This window comes from Galeopterus variegatus, unplaced genomic scaffold (assembly GCF_000696425.1).
Source record: "Galeopterus variegatus unplaced genomic scaffold, G_variegatus-3.0.2 Scaffold461, whole genome shotgun sequence".
Taxonomy (NCBI): domain Eukaryota; kingdom Metazoa; phylum Chordata; class Mammalia; order Dermoptera; family Cynocephalidae; genus Galeopterus; species Galeopterus variegatus.
The window spans coordinates 519,573-537,323 of record NW_007726572.1 but is presented as its reverse complement, the minus strand read 5'-3'; the positions used below and the strand labels follow the sequence as shown (position 1 = coordinate 537,323).

The following is a 17,751-nucleotide window of genomic DNA, read 5'->3' as shown; positions in this document are numbered from 1 at the left end:
CACCTCCTAGGATTGTAATGAGGCTGCAAGATAATAATTCATATAAAGCATTTAACAGAGTACCTAACACATGGTAACTATACAACCAGTGAATCAATGATAGCCTTAACATAGTAATACTGGTATAGTAGAAATAAGTATAAAATTTTTCTACCAAAAGATTGGTGTTTGATCTCAAGAGCCACTTTTTTACACTAACTGTATTATCAGATTTATTTTTCTCTATAAATAGGGATAATAATAGTATCTAACTCATCACAGTATTGTAAGGATCAAATGTTTTCCAAGTACTTTGTAAATCAGAAGCACTCTATAAATATTAGTTATTATAACAATAACCATCTGCTAGATGATCATAGCTACACAATCTCCAAAGCACCTTTACAAAGTTTAATAAGTTCACTTTCTTATCCAGCACTGAAAGTATTTATTAAGCAACTTATAGCCCATGGCTAAATGCTATGCTAAGCAAAGAAAATTTAGAAGCTGTCAACTAAAGGATATATTATACAACTAATATAAATTGTATCTACTTTAGCTGCCTCTGTCATCTTACTGTAAGTCCAGCAGTTTTATCTCCAAAGCCTTTTGGAAAAAAGACAGTCTTGAATTGATTCACATCTGCTTTATTCTCATCAAAATTGGTACTAAATTGCTGAAGATATCGTCCATAGCACTGTAAAAGGGCCAGTTTGTATTCCTGAAATAAAATGAGGACTTGATTAAAGATTCAACATATCATTTTGCTTATCATTATTAAGTTAAGTAATATTCATGTTATTTTAATAGTATCAATGCTGATTATTACTGTTACTACATCACTGTTTTCCAGATCCATTATTATGTGACAGACACTGCACTACCCAATTCATGTGTATTATTTCATTTAATTCTCACAAGTCTATTGTGAGATGGGACCATGATGATCACAAAGATGAGAATATTCACTATTGTACTGTGTGTGGTAATATCTACATATTCTCAAAATCCAAGCCCTAAACCTCAACATCACCAGATCATGGTAACCCATATTCAGTCAGAGAGGAAGATGTGTATTGCTTCTCTGATACAGCTTAAGCTAAAAAAAGTGGGGGGGGGAATGAGTGAGAAAAGGAAAGAGGGAGAGGAGGGGAAAAGAAAGAAAAGAAAAAAGAGAAGGAAAGAAAGAAAATAAATACAGACGGTGAGTGAGCTCTCTCTCTTTCATCTGTCAACATTCTCTGAAGCTGCAATCAGGACAAATAAAAAAAAGTCTGAGCCATGGGATTCTTATTAATCTAAATTCAAATTCAAATTCATGCTTATGTCCCCATTAGAGTCAGATGCCTCATTTCTGTAACCCGGGGGTACAGTTGAGCTGGGGAGTTGGGGGCAGGGGACGTGAGCAGGGCAAGTCTGAGCCATGGGATTCTTATTAATCTAAATTCAAATTCAAATTCATGCTTATGTCCCCGTTAGAGTCAGATGCCTCATTTCTGTAACCCGGGGGTACAGTTGAGCTGGGGAGTTGGGGGCAGGGGACGTGAGCAGGGTTGTAAACATGAGTCATTGCAATCCTTCCTCAGCTTCCTCCCCTGCAACTGTGTGTCCAGGAAAAGCAGCCTGTGAATTGCCTGTCAGTTACCTAGCCCCTTGGGAGGCTTCCACAGTCAAACACTGTTTTGTTTATACTTCTAGTGACTTGTTTGTTATATCCTCGCTAATAAATTCTGGATCTTTCCCATTCTAACTTGATTAATATAAAAAATTCAAATGTAGGTTTGAAACATGGTTATTCCCCAAGATGATCTTTACCATAACTAAAATAAAATTAAAGAGAGGCTAGAAAGCAAAATAACAACTCAAGATCATTTTCAGGATTATAAATACCTTCAGTGACCAACTTACCCAACAGCAAAAAGCCGATAAAACATTTTCTTTTTTCCTTTATGTAAATTTTAAAATATCCCAGCCAGGCCTTTCTATCGGGAACATTCTGAATCCTTAGCTACTGCCCATCACCAACTTGCTTTAGCAGCTTCTAACATGCTCCTTCCTCCTCCCTCCACCAATGTCCACCCCACCCACCTGGATACTCCTCAGACAATAATCTGTGCTTTGTATTACCAGCTGCTTATACTGAGAAGCAGAAAGATGGAGAGGGGCTTTCTTCTTATTGCCCAAATTGTTACTTCACTTTACGTGAATGTAGCTTACAAGTTGGATCTCATCTGTTTGTTTTGGATTTTTTCTGTAGTTTTCCAGACCCTATATTTTCAAGTTTCCAAGAACCATAGTCCATTTACATGGTGCTAAGGTTATTGTCTAATTTTGGCAGGGGAAAATAAATCTTAGTTCTTCATTATGAAAGTTCCTCATATCTGACCCTCTATTTGGTAAATCTGACTTACTGACCAAAATGATTACAGTCTAGAAAATAGAAATGGAGAAGCAAAATGAAGCTGAGAAACCAAAGACTGAGAAAACACTGAGTACTGGCCGTGTCTGGCCCCAAATCCCTTTGGATAAAATAACTCTTTGTCCAGCATTTACACAACTTAGAATAATTTGGACCTATGCCAGAGCTTCAGGGGAAAATGCACATTATCATTAACTGAACACCCAGCCATGGTGTGGTCTTATCAAACTGAGCTCACACGTCTACAGTATTCCAAGACCTAGGCGTTCATATGGGACTACAAATAGAGCACGATTACATACAGCAAAATATTAAGAAGGAGCTTAAAGTCATTGAAACAGGGCACTGGGAACCAGGCAACACAGCAGCAAGGCCAGGAGCCATGAGGGTTGTCCGCTGGGCAAGGCCAGCCATGTGAAAAACAACAGGAAGTGGTGTCTGGGCTCCTTTGTGTAAGGTAGGAACATGATGACTCAGCGTTTCCTGTTGTGCACCTACCACACCCTCTGTTAACCGGGGCTGTGCTCCTGCCCCTCCCCAGCCAGCTGCCTGTCTGTTCTGGCATTTCTCACCTCTGGGGAATCTCAACTACAAAATCAAAAGGCATACACTTTTTGGGTTACTGCACCTCATTCAAATTTGCACGTATTTTTTTTTCTAAGGAAAAAAATCAAAATAGGAATATGTCAAACCAAATAATAATAATAATTAGTCAAATGAGTTTCATTTTGGCTCTCTTTGCTCCAAAGACACTTACTTTCATTTGACAAAGGCTATCTCCAACCTTCAGAAGCTTTGCATTGTAATAGTCAGCTGGCAGCCTGGGGGCGTATTTGGTCCAGATATTAAACAAAGAAGTGGCACTGTAAAAATCATAAAATAAAGCGATACCTTCAAAGTTAGCAGGAAACATCAATTAATTTGAAAGCAATCCTTAAAAACTTTTGTGCCAAGTCTTTTCAATGTGCTTCACTGTTAATTTCTAATTATTAATAATAAATGTAATTATAGTTAAAATTATTGCTTACTATGTACTGAGCTCTGACAGAAGCCCTTTACATGTATTTTTTTTAAAATACACTTTATTTTTTAGAGTAGTTTTAGGTTTACAGCAAAATTGAGCAGAAGGTAGAGATTTCCTATATACCCCCTACCCCTACACAAGCACAGCCTCCCCTGTTATCAACATCCCCCACCAGAGAGAAACATATGTTACAATTGATGAGCCCACACTGAAACTTCATTGTCCCCCAGTCCATAGTTTACATTAGGGTTCATTCTTCGTGTTGTACATTCTATGGGTTTTGACAAATGTATAATGAGGTGTTTCCACCATTATAGTATCATAGAAAATAGTTTCACTGACCTAAAAACCATCTGTGCTCTTCCTACTCATCCTCCCTTCACCCTTAATATCTGTAAACTATTGATCTTTTCAGTGTCCCCATAGTTTTGTCTTTTCCAGAAATTCATACAGTTGGAATCACACAGTATGTAGCCTTTTCAGATTGGCTTCTTTCACTTAGTAAAATGCATCTAAGTTTCCTCCATGTCTTTTCATGGCTTTTCATAGCTCATTTAGCACTGAATAATATTCCACTATCTGGATATACCATAGTTTTTTGTTTTTGTTTTTTTTTTTTAATTAATTTTTGGATAATTAGTAAATTCAACAATATACTTTTTTAGCTTTTCATAGCTCATTTAGCACTGAATAATATTCCACTATCTGGATATACCATAGTTTTTTTTTTGTTTTTTTTTTTTTTTAATTAATTTTTGGATAATTAGTAAATTCAACAATATACTTTTTTTAAAAATTTTTGGCAGCTGATTGAACCCTGGACCACAGTGTTACCTGCACCACACTCTAACCAACTAAGCTAACCAGCCAGTCCTGTGTCATAGTTTATTTATTCACTCATCTACTAAGCCTGTGTCATAGTTTATTTATTCACTCATCTACTAAGGGGCATCTTGGTTGCTTACAAGTTTTGGCACCTAAGAATAAAGCTACCATAAATATCCGTGTGTGGGTTTTTATACAGACATAAGTTTTCAGTTCCTTTGGGTAAATACCAAGGAGCACAATTGCTGAATAGTGCGGTAAGAGTATGTTTAATTTTGTAAGAAACCACCAAACTGTCTTCCACAGTGGCTGCACCATTTTGCATTTTCACAAGCAATGAATGAGAGTTCCTGTTGCTTCACATCTTTGCCAGCATCTGGTATTGTCAGTGGTCTGGATTTTGGCCTTTCTAATAGGTATGCAGGGTATCTCATTGTCTTAATTTGCATTTCCCTGATGACATATTTTGTACAGCATCTTTTCATATGTTTATTTGCCATTTATATATCTTCTGTGGTGAGGTGTCTAAGATCTTTGATTCATTTTTAAAATCAGGTTGTTTTCTTACTGTTGAGTTTTAAAAGTTCTTAGTATATTTTGGATAACAGTCCTTTATCAGATATGTCTTTTGCAAATATTTTCTCCCACTTTACCACTTATCTTTTTATTCTTTTGACAGTGTCTTTCACAGAACAGAAATTTTTAATTTGAATGAAGTCCAGCATATTAGGTGTCACCAGAGAAACAGAACCAATAGGATATGTGCATAAATATATGAGGGGGGATTTCTTAGGGGAACGGGCTCATGCAGTTGTGAAGGTTGAGAAGTCTCACAACAGGCCATCTTCAAACTGAACACTGGCAGCATGGCTCAGTCCAAGTCCAAGAACCTCAGGACCAGGGAGGCCGAGGGTGTGCTTCTCAGTCCAAGACCAAAGGCCTTCGAGCCAGAAGTGCCGCTGATGTAAGTCCTGGAACTCAAAGGCCAAAGAGTCTTGAGTTCAGACATCCACGAATAGGAGAGAAGAGCATATCGCAGTTCCAGTAGAAATAGAGTGAGATTTGCATTTTCTTCTGTTTTTTGTTCTCTCTGGGCCCCCAGCAGATTGGATGGTGCCTGCCCATATCGAGGGTGGATCTTTCCCACCCTGTCCTTTCAGGCTTACATGCTAATCTCTTCTGGAAACACCCTCATAGACACACCCAAAAATAATGCTTTACCAGGTTTCTATGTATCCCTTAATCTCAGCAAGCTGACACCTGAAAGTGACCATTACATCCAGTTTACCAATTCTTTCTTTCATGGATCGTGCCTTTGGTGTTGTATGTAAAAAATCATCATCGAACCCAAGGTCATCTAGATTTTCTCCTACGTTATCTTCTAGGATTTTACAGTATTGCATTTTACATTTAGATATGTGATCCATTTTGAGTTAATTTTTGTGAAGGGTGTAAAGCTTAGGTGTAGATTCGTTTTTTCACATGTAGATATCTAGTTGTTCCAGGACCATTTATTGAAAAGACTGTCTTTTCCCCATGGTATTGCTTTTGCTCCTTGGTCAAAGATCAGTTGACTATATTTATGTAGGTCTATTTCTGGGCCATGTATTCTGTTCCATTGATCTATTTGTCTATTCTTTCACCAATATCACACTGTCTTGATTACTGTAGCTTTATAGTAAGTCTTGAAATTAAGTTCTGCCAGTCCTCCAACTTTGTTTTCCTTTAATATTGTGTTAGCTATACTGGGTCATCGCCTACATGAGTTTTTTTTCATTTACAACCACCCCAAGATTGGTAATATCAATTTCTCAAATATATAGCTTATGAAGCTGAGATTCAGGGTGTCTATTCTCTTAACCACTATATAACTGTATTTTCTAGTCCTCTGTAATATAAGCTCCCTGAGGGCAAGAACCTCAATTATATTATTCATTGCCAAGTTCCAAAGTAATGAATATCTAGTACATGTAGGAACTCAATGGATATTTGTTGAAAGAATGAATAAATAAACAAAAAGATAATTAGGAAAAAAACATTTTTTGTTCTTATTTTATTCTTTTCTATGAAGAGTTCAAGGGCCCACATTTCTAGTCAATCCAATTAGTGTTATGCTTCCTTCTAAGTAAAGCAAAAACAAAGTATACAGTATTCTTAACATGGTTTCTAATCAGAGTTTCAAAGGCTAGAAGATCATTGCTTATTTTATTTATTCATTTAATTAACATATACTCCTTCCCTCCCTCCCAGAAAGTATAAATGCCTCTAAGTAAAATCCAAGTCCAATCCTATCTCATAAATTTCTAGATAATGACAGTGTTATGGAGGGAATGTTTATGTCACCTCCACCCCCACCTCAAAATTCATATGTTGAAGCCCTAGTTCCCAGTGTGGCTGTATTTGGAGATGAGGCCACTAAGGAAGCAATTGAGGTTAAATGAGGTCATAGAGGTAGGATCCTCATCTGATGGGATTAATGCCCTTACAAGAAGACACACCACAAGCTTGCTCTCTCTCTCCATGCTAGCTCAGAGTAAAGGTGATGTGAGGCCAAAGCAGCCTTCCACAAGCCAGAAAAAGAGTCCTTGCTAGCAACCAACCCTACTAGACCTTGACCTGGGACTTGTAGCCTCCGGAATTTCAAGAAAATAAATTTCTGTTGTTTAAGCCATCCAGTCTATCCATGCTAGCTCAGAGGAAAGGTGATGTGAGGCCAAAGCAGCCTTCCACAAGCCAGAAAAAGAGTCCTTGCTAGCAACCAACCCTACTAGACCTTGACCCGGGACTTGTAGCCTCCGGAATTTCAAGAAAATAAATTTCTGTTGTTTAAGCCATCCAGTCTATGGTATTTTGTTATGGCAGCCTGAGCTGACTAATACAGACAGGGTCTAAACTTAAGGACTGAAGATGGCTCCAATATTTACGAGGTACATGTTGGAATGTTAATGAAACAGGCTCAAGAGAAACATGTCAATTAGTTCATTTGGGTAATTAAATGATGTTGATTGAGTCATTGACTGAGTGAGGGGGCCAAAACATTCCTGCCTTCATGGACTGATTAATAACATTTGGGGGTAGAAAAATAGATACAAGTACCAAGTAATAAGTAATGTGGCAAATATAAACCACAGAAGTTTAAAAAGGGAGAGGTGTTTTGTGTATTTTTTACCTTTTTCACTTTCATTTACTGCTTCATGAAATGCTACAGTATTAGAATAAATATAATGAATTCAAGAAATTCACCAAGTCTTGCTAGAATTCTTAAATTATGTAGATAAAATAGTTAATTCTTCTAAACCTTACAGATGAGATCATGATGACTAGGTTTGTTACTCATAAAAGAAACATGCCAGCTTTGTTAAGTCAATCAAGGTTATATAATAAAGAGAAACTTTTTTGTGTGTGAACCCTCAGTTCAGGTTAAGGCTGCTTATTGGGAATGGCTTACATAATGATTAAACACAAAATATATAATATATACTATATAATGTACATCATTTAAGAGGAGAATGTTAATGTACTTTGGATTCCTGATTAATTATAGCTGCCACTGGATATTTAGAATGTTCTAAAATAGAAAATCATAACTGTATAAGAATATCTAAATCTTATGTGCTTATAACAAAAGCACATTTTAAAAAAATGTATCACACTCTTACTTAATGACATTGCTGGTATCATCAAAATTTATATTTTAGATACTATGAATTTTATACTTATGGAACTTCCTATAGTCATAAGAAGAAACAAATTTTGATTTTAAAAAATAACCATATGTCAAATATGTTATAGAAGCAACTCCCACCTCCTAGACTCCTAACTGGTCTCCAGACTAACATCCTTGCTCCATTTGAACATAATCACCAAAATACTTTAAAACAAAAATCACATATGGTTAATCCCTTGTGAAAAACTACCCAGTGGTTTCCCTCTGCATTTGGAATAAATCTAAACTTTTTGAAATGGCCTCTAAAACCTTCCAAAGCCCTACATATCCCTCTAATCTCAACACATACCACTGTACCCCCATTCACTACGCCTCTGCTAAAAGGGCTTCTTGTCCATTCCTCCAAAGTATCTGGCTCCTTCCTGCCAAAGATCTTCCTACATGCTTATTCCCCGTTTATCCTCTCTGTTCGCCTGATTGATTCCCAGGCATCCTTCTAATCTCAGCTTAATGTTACCTTCCTAACAATTCATTTGAAAACAGACCCCCACTATATTCTCTTTAAGCCTGTGCTCGTTTCATCTACTCTGACAACCTTATTAAAAATTGGAACATCCTGTTTCCCACCCCATAATCCCCTTCCCCGAGCATATTTCACTTTCTTTTTCTCCCTAGCATTTATCACTTTCTAGGTTACCATTAAATGTACATATTTGATATGTTTATTGTCTAGTTCCCCCTCCGGAATATAAGCTTCAAGAGGGCAAGGAATTTTGTCTGGTCACTACTATATTCCCCAGTGCCTAGTACAATGCCTGGCATATACAAGTGCTGAGCAGCTACTTCTTTCATAGCACTTGTCTGTGTGTGACTTAGTGACTCAATGAAAGTCTATCTCCCTCTCTAGACTATAAGCTCCTTGAGCACAGATTTCCATATCTACTTTGTTCGCCACTGTGTGACCAGTGACTAGCACAGCACCGAGCACACAACAGGCATTTGATAAAAATTGTCGCATAAAGACCTAAATTGTGTCAAGTTGGATTGTTAAGGTCCATGTCAATCCCCAACATTTGTAATTTCTTACAGTCTATTTAAAGATGGGATAGATATGTACTTACAGATTGGCCCTGATCTACTTTCCTATATACAACATTCACAATTACTGAGAATACAAGGATAATAACCCTTGAATTATTTCAATACTAAATATTTATTGAATATTGATTATGTCCCAACCCCTTGGCTAGTTGCCAGAGATAGAGCAATTAAAAAGAGACACATTATCCAAAGTCACTAGGGAGCTTACATTCTAATGGGGAAGTCATACAATACACAAGAAAGCAAATAAATAAAAAACATAAATTGATGGGTGAATGTAGATAGAAAAGGCCACTCTAAGGATGTAACAACTGAGCTGAGACCTGAAAGAAGAAAAAGAGCCAGATATTTGAAAGAACATTTCAGACAAAGGAGACAGCAAATATAAAACCTCTAGGGTGAGAAACACTGTTTCTCTTGAAAGTCCTGAGGAAGTGAGGGATGAGCTGAAATGAGAGAGGGAGGCAGGGCCATATCTTCAGAACCTATAGGGTATTAGAAAATATCTCAATTTTATTCTAAAAGCAATGGTAAGCAACAGAAAGACTTTAGATAGGAGTGGGGGGTGGGGGGTTATTTATAAAGATCACCCTGACTGGTATGTAAAGGACAGACCTGTGACAGAGTGGGTGCAGGGGAAATGTGAAATGGTGATGGTTTAGACTGGAATGTTGGTAGTGGAGATGGGAAGACAGTACAAACACAGAAAGAGTTTAAATATAAATCCGTATAGGTTAGGTAAGTAATGTGCTCTCTTTGGCCTCCCCCCTACACTGTGAGATCAGAACCCTTAGACCTTATTGTTATAACACTATGCTTTAACTGAGCTAACCGGTCAGCCCCTTTGGTCAATTTTTGATTCTCATATTACTTGGCCCATCAGTAGGATTTGCCACCATTTTTCATTCCTCACTCCTTGAAACACTTTCTCACCTGCTTCCAGTACACCAGGCACTTACTGGTTTTCATCCTATCTCCTTGGTCACTCCTTCTTAGTCTCTGCTGATTTCTTCTTATTGCCTCTACATGTCAATGTTGGAGAATCCCAGGGCCTTGGACTCTCCTCTACTCCATCTACACTCAATCCCTTAGCTATTCCGTCAAGTGTCATGATTTAAATATTAATATGCTGCTGAATCCCAAATGTATATCTCCTCTAACCTCCAGATTCAAATGTCCAACTACCTACACAAGAGTTATGCCTGGATGTTGAATTATATCTCAATACATTTAAAATTAAATTCTTGATCTCCCTCCCTCCTACCCCAAACTTGCTCTTTCCACAATCACAAGCCCACCTCAGGTCCTCCACACTTGCCATTCTCCCTGTGTGGCCTATTTTTTCACAGAAATCCTCATCTATTGCTCCCATATCTCCTTCTCATCCTTCTCAAAGGCCACTTTTCCTGACCTTCCCTGACCATGCTTCCTACCACCCCATTTCAAATTGCAGCTCTCATCCCATATCCTGCATCTCTTTTCCCTGCTCTATTTTTCTATCTAGCATTTATCCTCTTGTAAAATTACTTACTTACATATTTGTTTAGTAGCTGTTAACACTCACAAAAATGTATGATCCATGAGCATAGGGATTTTTGTTAATTTGATGTTTTCCTAGTTCCCAGAACGGTACCTGATGGATAGTAAGTGCTCAATAAATAGTTGTTAAATGTATGATGAAATGAATGAATAATAAACATAAATTAAAACTATTTCCTCATATTAAATGCATGATAAGAAATATAACTTGAAACTATTCACTATACTGGTATTCTTTTCCACTTGTCTATGTTTTAACTGTTCAGTTTGCAATGTATTTGACCAGGAAAGAAAGATGGTAACATAAACAGGAAAGAAACTTAAAACCAGGTAGTTTGCAGTTTGCAGTTTGCAGTAATAACGTGGTGATAGAACCCCCAAAAAAGGCAGATATGCAGAATGAGTCATAAAATCAAGAGAAAGTCATTGTAATCCTAAATAACAATATAAAGAGCAATTAAAGAGCACATGTTCACAGGATAACATACTTCATGGTATCGAGAACCAACTTCTTCAAGTACCTCCACTACTTCAAAGTTATTGCTTTTTCTCTTTATACAAAATTGTATACCCACAACATGGAAAGCTGTGAAACCCCTGTGTGAGCCAAAAATTGATTGGCATAGAGGAGCCATTAGGAGACACTCAGAAACAGAAGAAATAACGTGTTATGAAACATTTCTGTGTGGATTTTTATTTTGACCTGAGCAGGAAGCCAAGATAACAACTTTTACCAGGAGTTAAGGGTTGTAACAGCGATGAGTCTTCGTTTCTTAAACTTTGTTTTTATCTCCAGGGCCCTCGGGGCAGGCCCTGCGTCGGCAACGCTGACCCAGCTCTGGGGCCACCACCTGCATCCTCAAAGGCGTCACCTCCTCTGGCCTCGAGAGTCGCCCTTCTCCGGCCAGCGCCCTCCCCAGCGCCCTGCCTCCGCTTACCAGCGCCGGTGGAATTCATGTTTCTGTTCGTCCGTGGTCGCTAAAGCCTTCTTTTTCCTCATAAAGCCTAACAACTCCCGGATCTCCTTCTCGCAAGAGGTCAGGAGTGGGTTTTTAGCGTCCAGCGGCCCATAAAACACGGCGAGGGGCAGCGAGTCCTCGGAGCAGGTGCAGCGAAGCAGCGGGCTCGGGGAGCTCGCCTTCGACCCCAGGGGCGACTTGGAAACCGCGGTCGAGGTCGGGGGCGGGGGCGGCGGCGGCGGCCGTTCTGGAGGCGACAGCGATGTGGGAGACTCTTCGGATGGAGAGCTCCAGGTGGCGCCCTGTGCCGCCATATTGACGCGACTCGGGCCGGTCGGGAGTGTGTGTACACGCGGTTGCCAGGCGACGGTCGCGCGGCAACCACGCATCCGGCGCGCGTTCCGGGAAACACAGCGGCCTCTGGAGGCCAAAGGAAGAAAGAACCCGGTCCGGAAACGCATGATGATCCAGAGGCTTTTGCCGTATTGCCCTTTGGCACCGCTGTATGAGATAGAATAGAGAGTTCTGAACAGAAAGCCGAAGATTTACATTCACAAATCCAGACCACCTGATAATAGTGATGATGATGATGATCATTAACGTATGTCAGGCCTTGTTCTAAGCATTTGAAACATATAGTCTCGTTTATCTCATTTAATCATTGTAACCGCTTTACAATTTAGGATACTGTTCGTATCTTTATTTCACAGCTTAGGAAACCAAAGTTTAGGGAGGTTAAGTCATTTGAGACAAAGGTCAGAGTAAAACCATAGTGTCTGGGATCAGGTCCTCACCTTGTGACTCCAAAACCCGTGCTCAAAATGAATAGGCTGTGTTGATCACTCCTCAGAACAAAACTTACTAATCAAATTAAAATTAGGAAAATATCTGAGTAGTTTAAGAATCAACTACATGCAACTGATCCATTCTCTTCCCTTTGTTTGTAGCTTGAGGTCTGTAACTGTGGGGACTATGTCTGTTCCTCTCAAAATTATGATTGTACTTATTTACTCTCATTTCAGCCTTCTCCTAATTATCACTATATTCTAAATTAATATGCTTTTTACTCAGACTTAACCATTGGACATTAACACGTACTAGTGGCTTAAGGTGTTAACTCTCAAAATACTTTTGCATTTCAAGCAGGGATTTTAGGAGACTTTACTTCTAATGGGGAAACTATAGTCCTCAAGAGAAATACTTGGAGGCAAGGGAAGTTCTTTCCCTGCATATTATCGGAAACAGAGTTGGGTTATTAATTTAAAGTATGAGTTTCTGACTAACTAGGGAGTTTACTTTCCTTATAAATTATGCAATGCCAAAAATTATCTAAGAGAAGAACCAGAAATATTTGATGGTTGAGAAAAATAGGTCTTTAACACTGAAAACTGTTACCAGTTTTGTCACACTTAAAGATAAATAAAGTCAGTGACCCTAACACCCTGTGAGCCCAATTTCCCATTTAAGATTAAGAAGCTTATTGGACCACAGCCTAATTTCTTTCAGGTCTGACCTAATTTCTCACAGGCTCTGTGGGCCTGTGCTAATTGTGAAGCTGGCTTAATATGTCATGTGTACTGTACCCTAATATTCTTTGAAGGAAGATGACGGTGACTTTGCTCATTGAGGTAGGTAACTATGGTCAGAGAACCTTCCTGGCAAGCAGTGAGATACAATGACTCACTGCAAGAGTCCAGTTTTCTAATCAGGATGTAGATATCATCCTTTTGTCAACAAAGATTCGATCTTGTCTCTAAGTGAGCAATAAAAATTTGATGACTTTAAAGAATTCAGGCCTAGAGAAACAATTAATTCATCATTGGGGCTTATATAAAAAAAATTAATAGACTAAAAAAAATCAGCCTGGTAAATTCTCTCTCTTCTCATCTTTTCCTTGTTCTCACATAGCAGACTTGTACCCTTCAGATCAAAAGCTGCTGTAATTTGCCACTGAGTACTGTCTATTATATTGATGAAAGTGAAACAGCAGGATAAAATTAAACTAAAGTGGTCAGAGAGAAGGAAAGAAAATAAAAATAAAACAAAGTAGAGTTTTTCCCCCCATTTGGCTGCTCTCACAACCTTTTTCATAGTTCAGACACTTACATTTCAAAGTCACTGGTAAAAGAAAATGTGACTAATTAAATTCAAATTCTTGAATTATGAAACATTGCATCTTAGTAATTTTCGTCCTTGTACCTACTAAAGTTAACAATGCTTAACGTGCAGTAGCTTTTGGAAGATTATCTGAATATTTAAATGAGTGTTAGATTCTGAATCATCATTGTGGTAAGATGGAAGTTTCCATTTCATTATGTTTAAATCAAATTTGAGGCATTTTTAATGTTATAGAGGTTTTATCTTTTTATGTACTGAAATGCAGCCATTGTAATATTTTTTCTATTTCCTTGTCACTTTGCTTTATTCTTTTCACTGTACTGAAAGAATGGAGCTGTGCTATTGTGTCTGACAGGGCTAAGTAATGTAAATAGCTTCCTTATAAATAATGTAAATTACTGTTTCCTTATAGTTAATGTCTTTGCAGCTGCAGGGATCCTTTTGGCCCATTCAAACGTCTTTTTCATCTCAAGTTACTGTTAAAGAATAAATAAGGTTAATTCCCTTTCTAGTCCTGAGTTAGTGGTTAACCATTTGGACTGTCTCAACCAGATACATGTATATGGTCTTTAAAACATACACACACACACACACACACACACACACACGCACACACACACACAAATCTCCCTTTTCCACCTCACCACCTAGTATTAAGGCTTTTTTTGAAAAAAAAAAAAAAACTTCTTCAGCCATTCATTCCATTAAATGCAACCATTTCTTTAGTGTGCCCATACAATACATAGATGAACCCATCCATTTCCTGCAAGAAGCAGATGATAAAAAGGCATGTTGTGGAATATGCTGTGAGAAATTTTTTTTAAATGTCAGGGGAGTTCCAAGACGAATCTTAGGACTGGAAAGAGAATAGAGGATTCTAGAGAAGATAATGTTTTAGCCCCCGACTCTAATTGCCCCTCATTTATAGAAAGACCCTTGCAATGGAGATTTGCCTCCTTACTGTGGTAACATAGCACCCAAGCCCAGCGCCTGGCATAGAGTACAACTCAATAAATATTTGTTAGAATGAGTGAACGGCAAAAAAGAAGACCATTTAGAAGGATATTTCTGACTGAGAGAAAAGCCTGAGTAAAGTACAAAGTCATAAACACACACAGCGAGTTTAAATAAACATGCTGTCTAGTGTGCTGAGCTACGGCTGCAAAAGATCAAGAGGTGGAATATGAGACAGAGAAGGAAGCATGATCAAATATAGTGGGTAGCTGGAAGATGTGCTAAGAAATTTTGACTTGATTCTGTATTTGGAGGAGTGCCTTGGATAGAAAAATAGTATAAACGTAGATGTTAAAATCCCAAATTCTGGAGCCGTAGAACATGGTTTGAAACCCTAGTTATTCCAACTTACTTAACCTTCCTGGGCCTTGTTTTCTTCATCTATAAAATGGGGGTGAAATAATACTACCTGCCTCATAGTTTTCTTTTGTTTAGAATTAAGTGAGCTAATATATGTAAAACCCATAAAACAATACCTGGCATATAGTAAGTGCCATGTAATTGTTTGCTACTATAATTATTCACTTGTGAACCATCAAAAGTTCCTAAGCAGAGAAGAACATGATACAGTCTGCATTTTAGAAAGGAATCTATTATGGCAGATGAATTGGAGTGAAGAAAGTTATATCCAATCTCAGCTGCACAGATCATCACAATGATTATATACAATCAACAAGATAGAAGTAGCCCAACTAAAACCATGGATTGACACTGAGGCAAAATCGGTAGGAAGCCAAATCCTAACCACTAAAGCTAAGGGAGAGTCAGGTAGTAGTATGTAATTTATGTACCAATCATATATAATATAATTGTAAAATAATATGCTATGTATGATATTATAAATAATGTGCATTATATATTTAATATAATTGTAAAAGTAGTAGAAGAAATTCTAACAAATTTATGAGCGTACTTCAAAAAGTTCGCGGAAAGATTCATGTTATCATTTAATTTTATTTTTCTATGAACTTGTTGAAGTACCCTCGGATTTATGGCCTTGAAGTAAAAGTTTTCTTAAAAGCTACTCAAGTAGAAGTCAAAAAGGGATCAGCTTAAATCAACTTAAATGCATTAAGATAAACTTTTGTAAGGGTGAAAGATACCACACAAAAGAGGAAAAACAAGCCATACTCTGGGAAAAGATATTTGTAATGCATAAACTACTGTGTGAGCACTATACTAATAAATCTCAATTACAGGCTCAGATTGATGAAAAGACCCGATAAAGATACTGCTTGGGTAAATTAAGCATGTGTACTTACTACAGGATTCCAGTGGAAGTCAGTGTAGTCTGGATACACAACAAAGAGATCATCAGCATTACCCAGAACATAGGAATATAAGCTTCCACAACCTAAAGCCCTCACCAGTGGTGCATAGTTGTGGATGATGATATCCTTGCATTTTTCAGATCTTTCAGGCTTGCACAAATATCTGCAATTCCTTCTGGAGTGCAGTATTGATTCTAATTTAATACTTTGATATGGACATTTTCAGATCCTTCCACTTGGCCTTTCTCATAATAGCTCTAATGTCACAAGTAAAAGATCTAGCGTTACGGTTCTGCTAAATAGTTAAGTCCTCCCTTCAACCAAGGGTTCTAGTTTGTGAGCTGCCTCAGATATGGAAACTAGATGAGGGAACGCGATCTTCTATTGCAGCAACTAAATCAGGCTTTTGCTTACCAGTTCTTCAGTTTTCTGAGGTATGCTCATAGAGTAACACCACTGTGGCCTGCTTATCGATCCTGCTCCTATAACACCATGATCCATTAGCCAACACCAGACATCTCTATAAGTTAAGGCAACTTGGCTGTCACACAGGCCTGGCTTTCCATTATGGCTACTGTATCAGCCAGCCTTTGTTAAGTGCTACCACCTGGCCTCTGCCACTCTGGAATTCCATCATTCTCACTAATATTATGAAGCTAAATTTTATGGCAGAAACCCCCATTATCAGCCCAGACCTACATAAGAGAGAAACTATCAAGTTTCTCCAGAGATGCTTGTATTCCCCTCATTGGTGCATTCCTCATACCCTCAGTGAAAGGAATGTCCTCTGGGCCATCGCCAGGAACATAGCCAGGTGGTGGGTTCTTAGGATATACATAATAAATCCAGTCTAACATTCCCACCTACCTGAGCCTTCAGACACTTTCTTCAAAACAGTATCAAAGACGTTCGGCCATCTCTGCTTCATTTGAGGTAGAACATTATCAGATCCACGCTTCAAGAAGCGATCTCATCAAGTTATCAGGAATCCTGAATCATGGGTGGAGCATTCCTATGTTAATTAAGTTCGGCCATCTCTGCTTCATTTGAGGTAGAACATTATCAGCGATCTCATCAAGTTATCAGGAATCCTGAATCATGGGTGGAGCATTCCTATGTTAATTAATTCTACCCCCATCCAGCTTTGTATTCTGTCCACCAGGTCTAACATATTTTAGACACACTCCTACACATGTTCCCCCCAGTTTCAGCTATAAGCTGTTAGCCGGATCCTGCAATTCTTTTGGCATGTGGGCTATTTCTTCTCAGCAGAGCTTGTAATTTCCTGCTCAGGCTGTGCTGAAACATGACTTTGCTTTTCAGTCCGGAGGCAACGAAGTGTGTTGGGGGTATAGCTTGAGGAAAACAAGCCTCACCGTGAAAGGCACCTGCTTCAGATTAGGTCATCATATGTCCCCCCAGGCAAGCAGAGACTGTTTTTCTCTGGCAAATGGTTAGGGGCTATTTCTGCCAGCCTGCAGGGCTCAGAGGAATTTAGAAGTTCACAGTTCTTAGGCTTGTTTACCTAAATGTTTCCATGTCAGGTCTCTGGGCCCTACTCTTTTCTTGAAACTTCTGCTATATAATCAGATTCTGGGCCTGGTTTTCAGCAAAGTCTACCTTACAGTAGCTCCAAGCTGTAATAGAGGAACGCTGCCTTTCAGAGCATGCCTTAACCTGTCAATTAGCTGCCCTAAGACAATCGGGTCCTGATTGCCTTCAGATAAGTGGGCAATTCAACTCTAAAACTCCATCCTGAGGGTCCACTTTTTATACTTCATTCCTATTGTCTTAATCTGGGTTCCCTAAAAAACAGAGTTTGAAAGAAAGGTTTA

General features: G+C 38.4%; 1 protein-coding gene across 1 annotated transcript in view; it reads right to left on the bottom strand.

Moving 5' to 3' along the window:
* LOC103587571 (chromosome unknown open reading frame, human C12orf55) overlaps positions 1 to 11,839 on the bottom strand; it is a gene marked incomplete at its 3' end in the record, with an annotated part of 124,558 nt that extends 112,719 nt beyond the window's left edge. The window contains exons 1-3 of the mRNA XM_008569066.1: positions 11,493 to 11,839; positions 3,156 to 3,261; positions 557 to 700 (exon numbers count right to left, since the gene is read on the bottom strand). Of these exons, the coding sequence (XP_008567288.1) occupies positions 557 to 700; positions 3,156 to 3,261; positions 11,493 to 11,827 (585 nt within the window). The remainder of the gene's footprint in view (positions 1 to 556; positions 701 to 3,155; positions 3,262 to 11,492) is intronic.
* Positions 11,840 to 17,751: the final 5,912 nt, after the last annotated feature.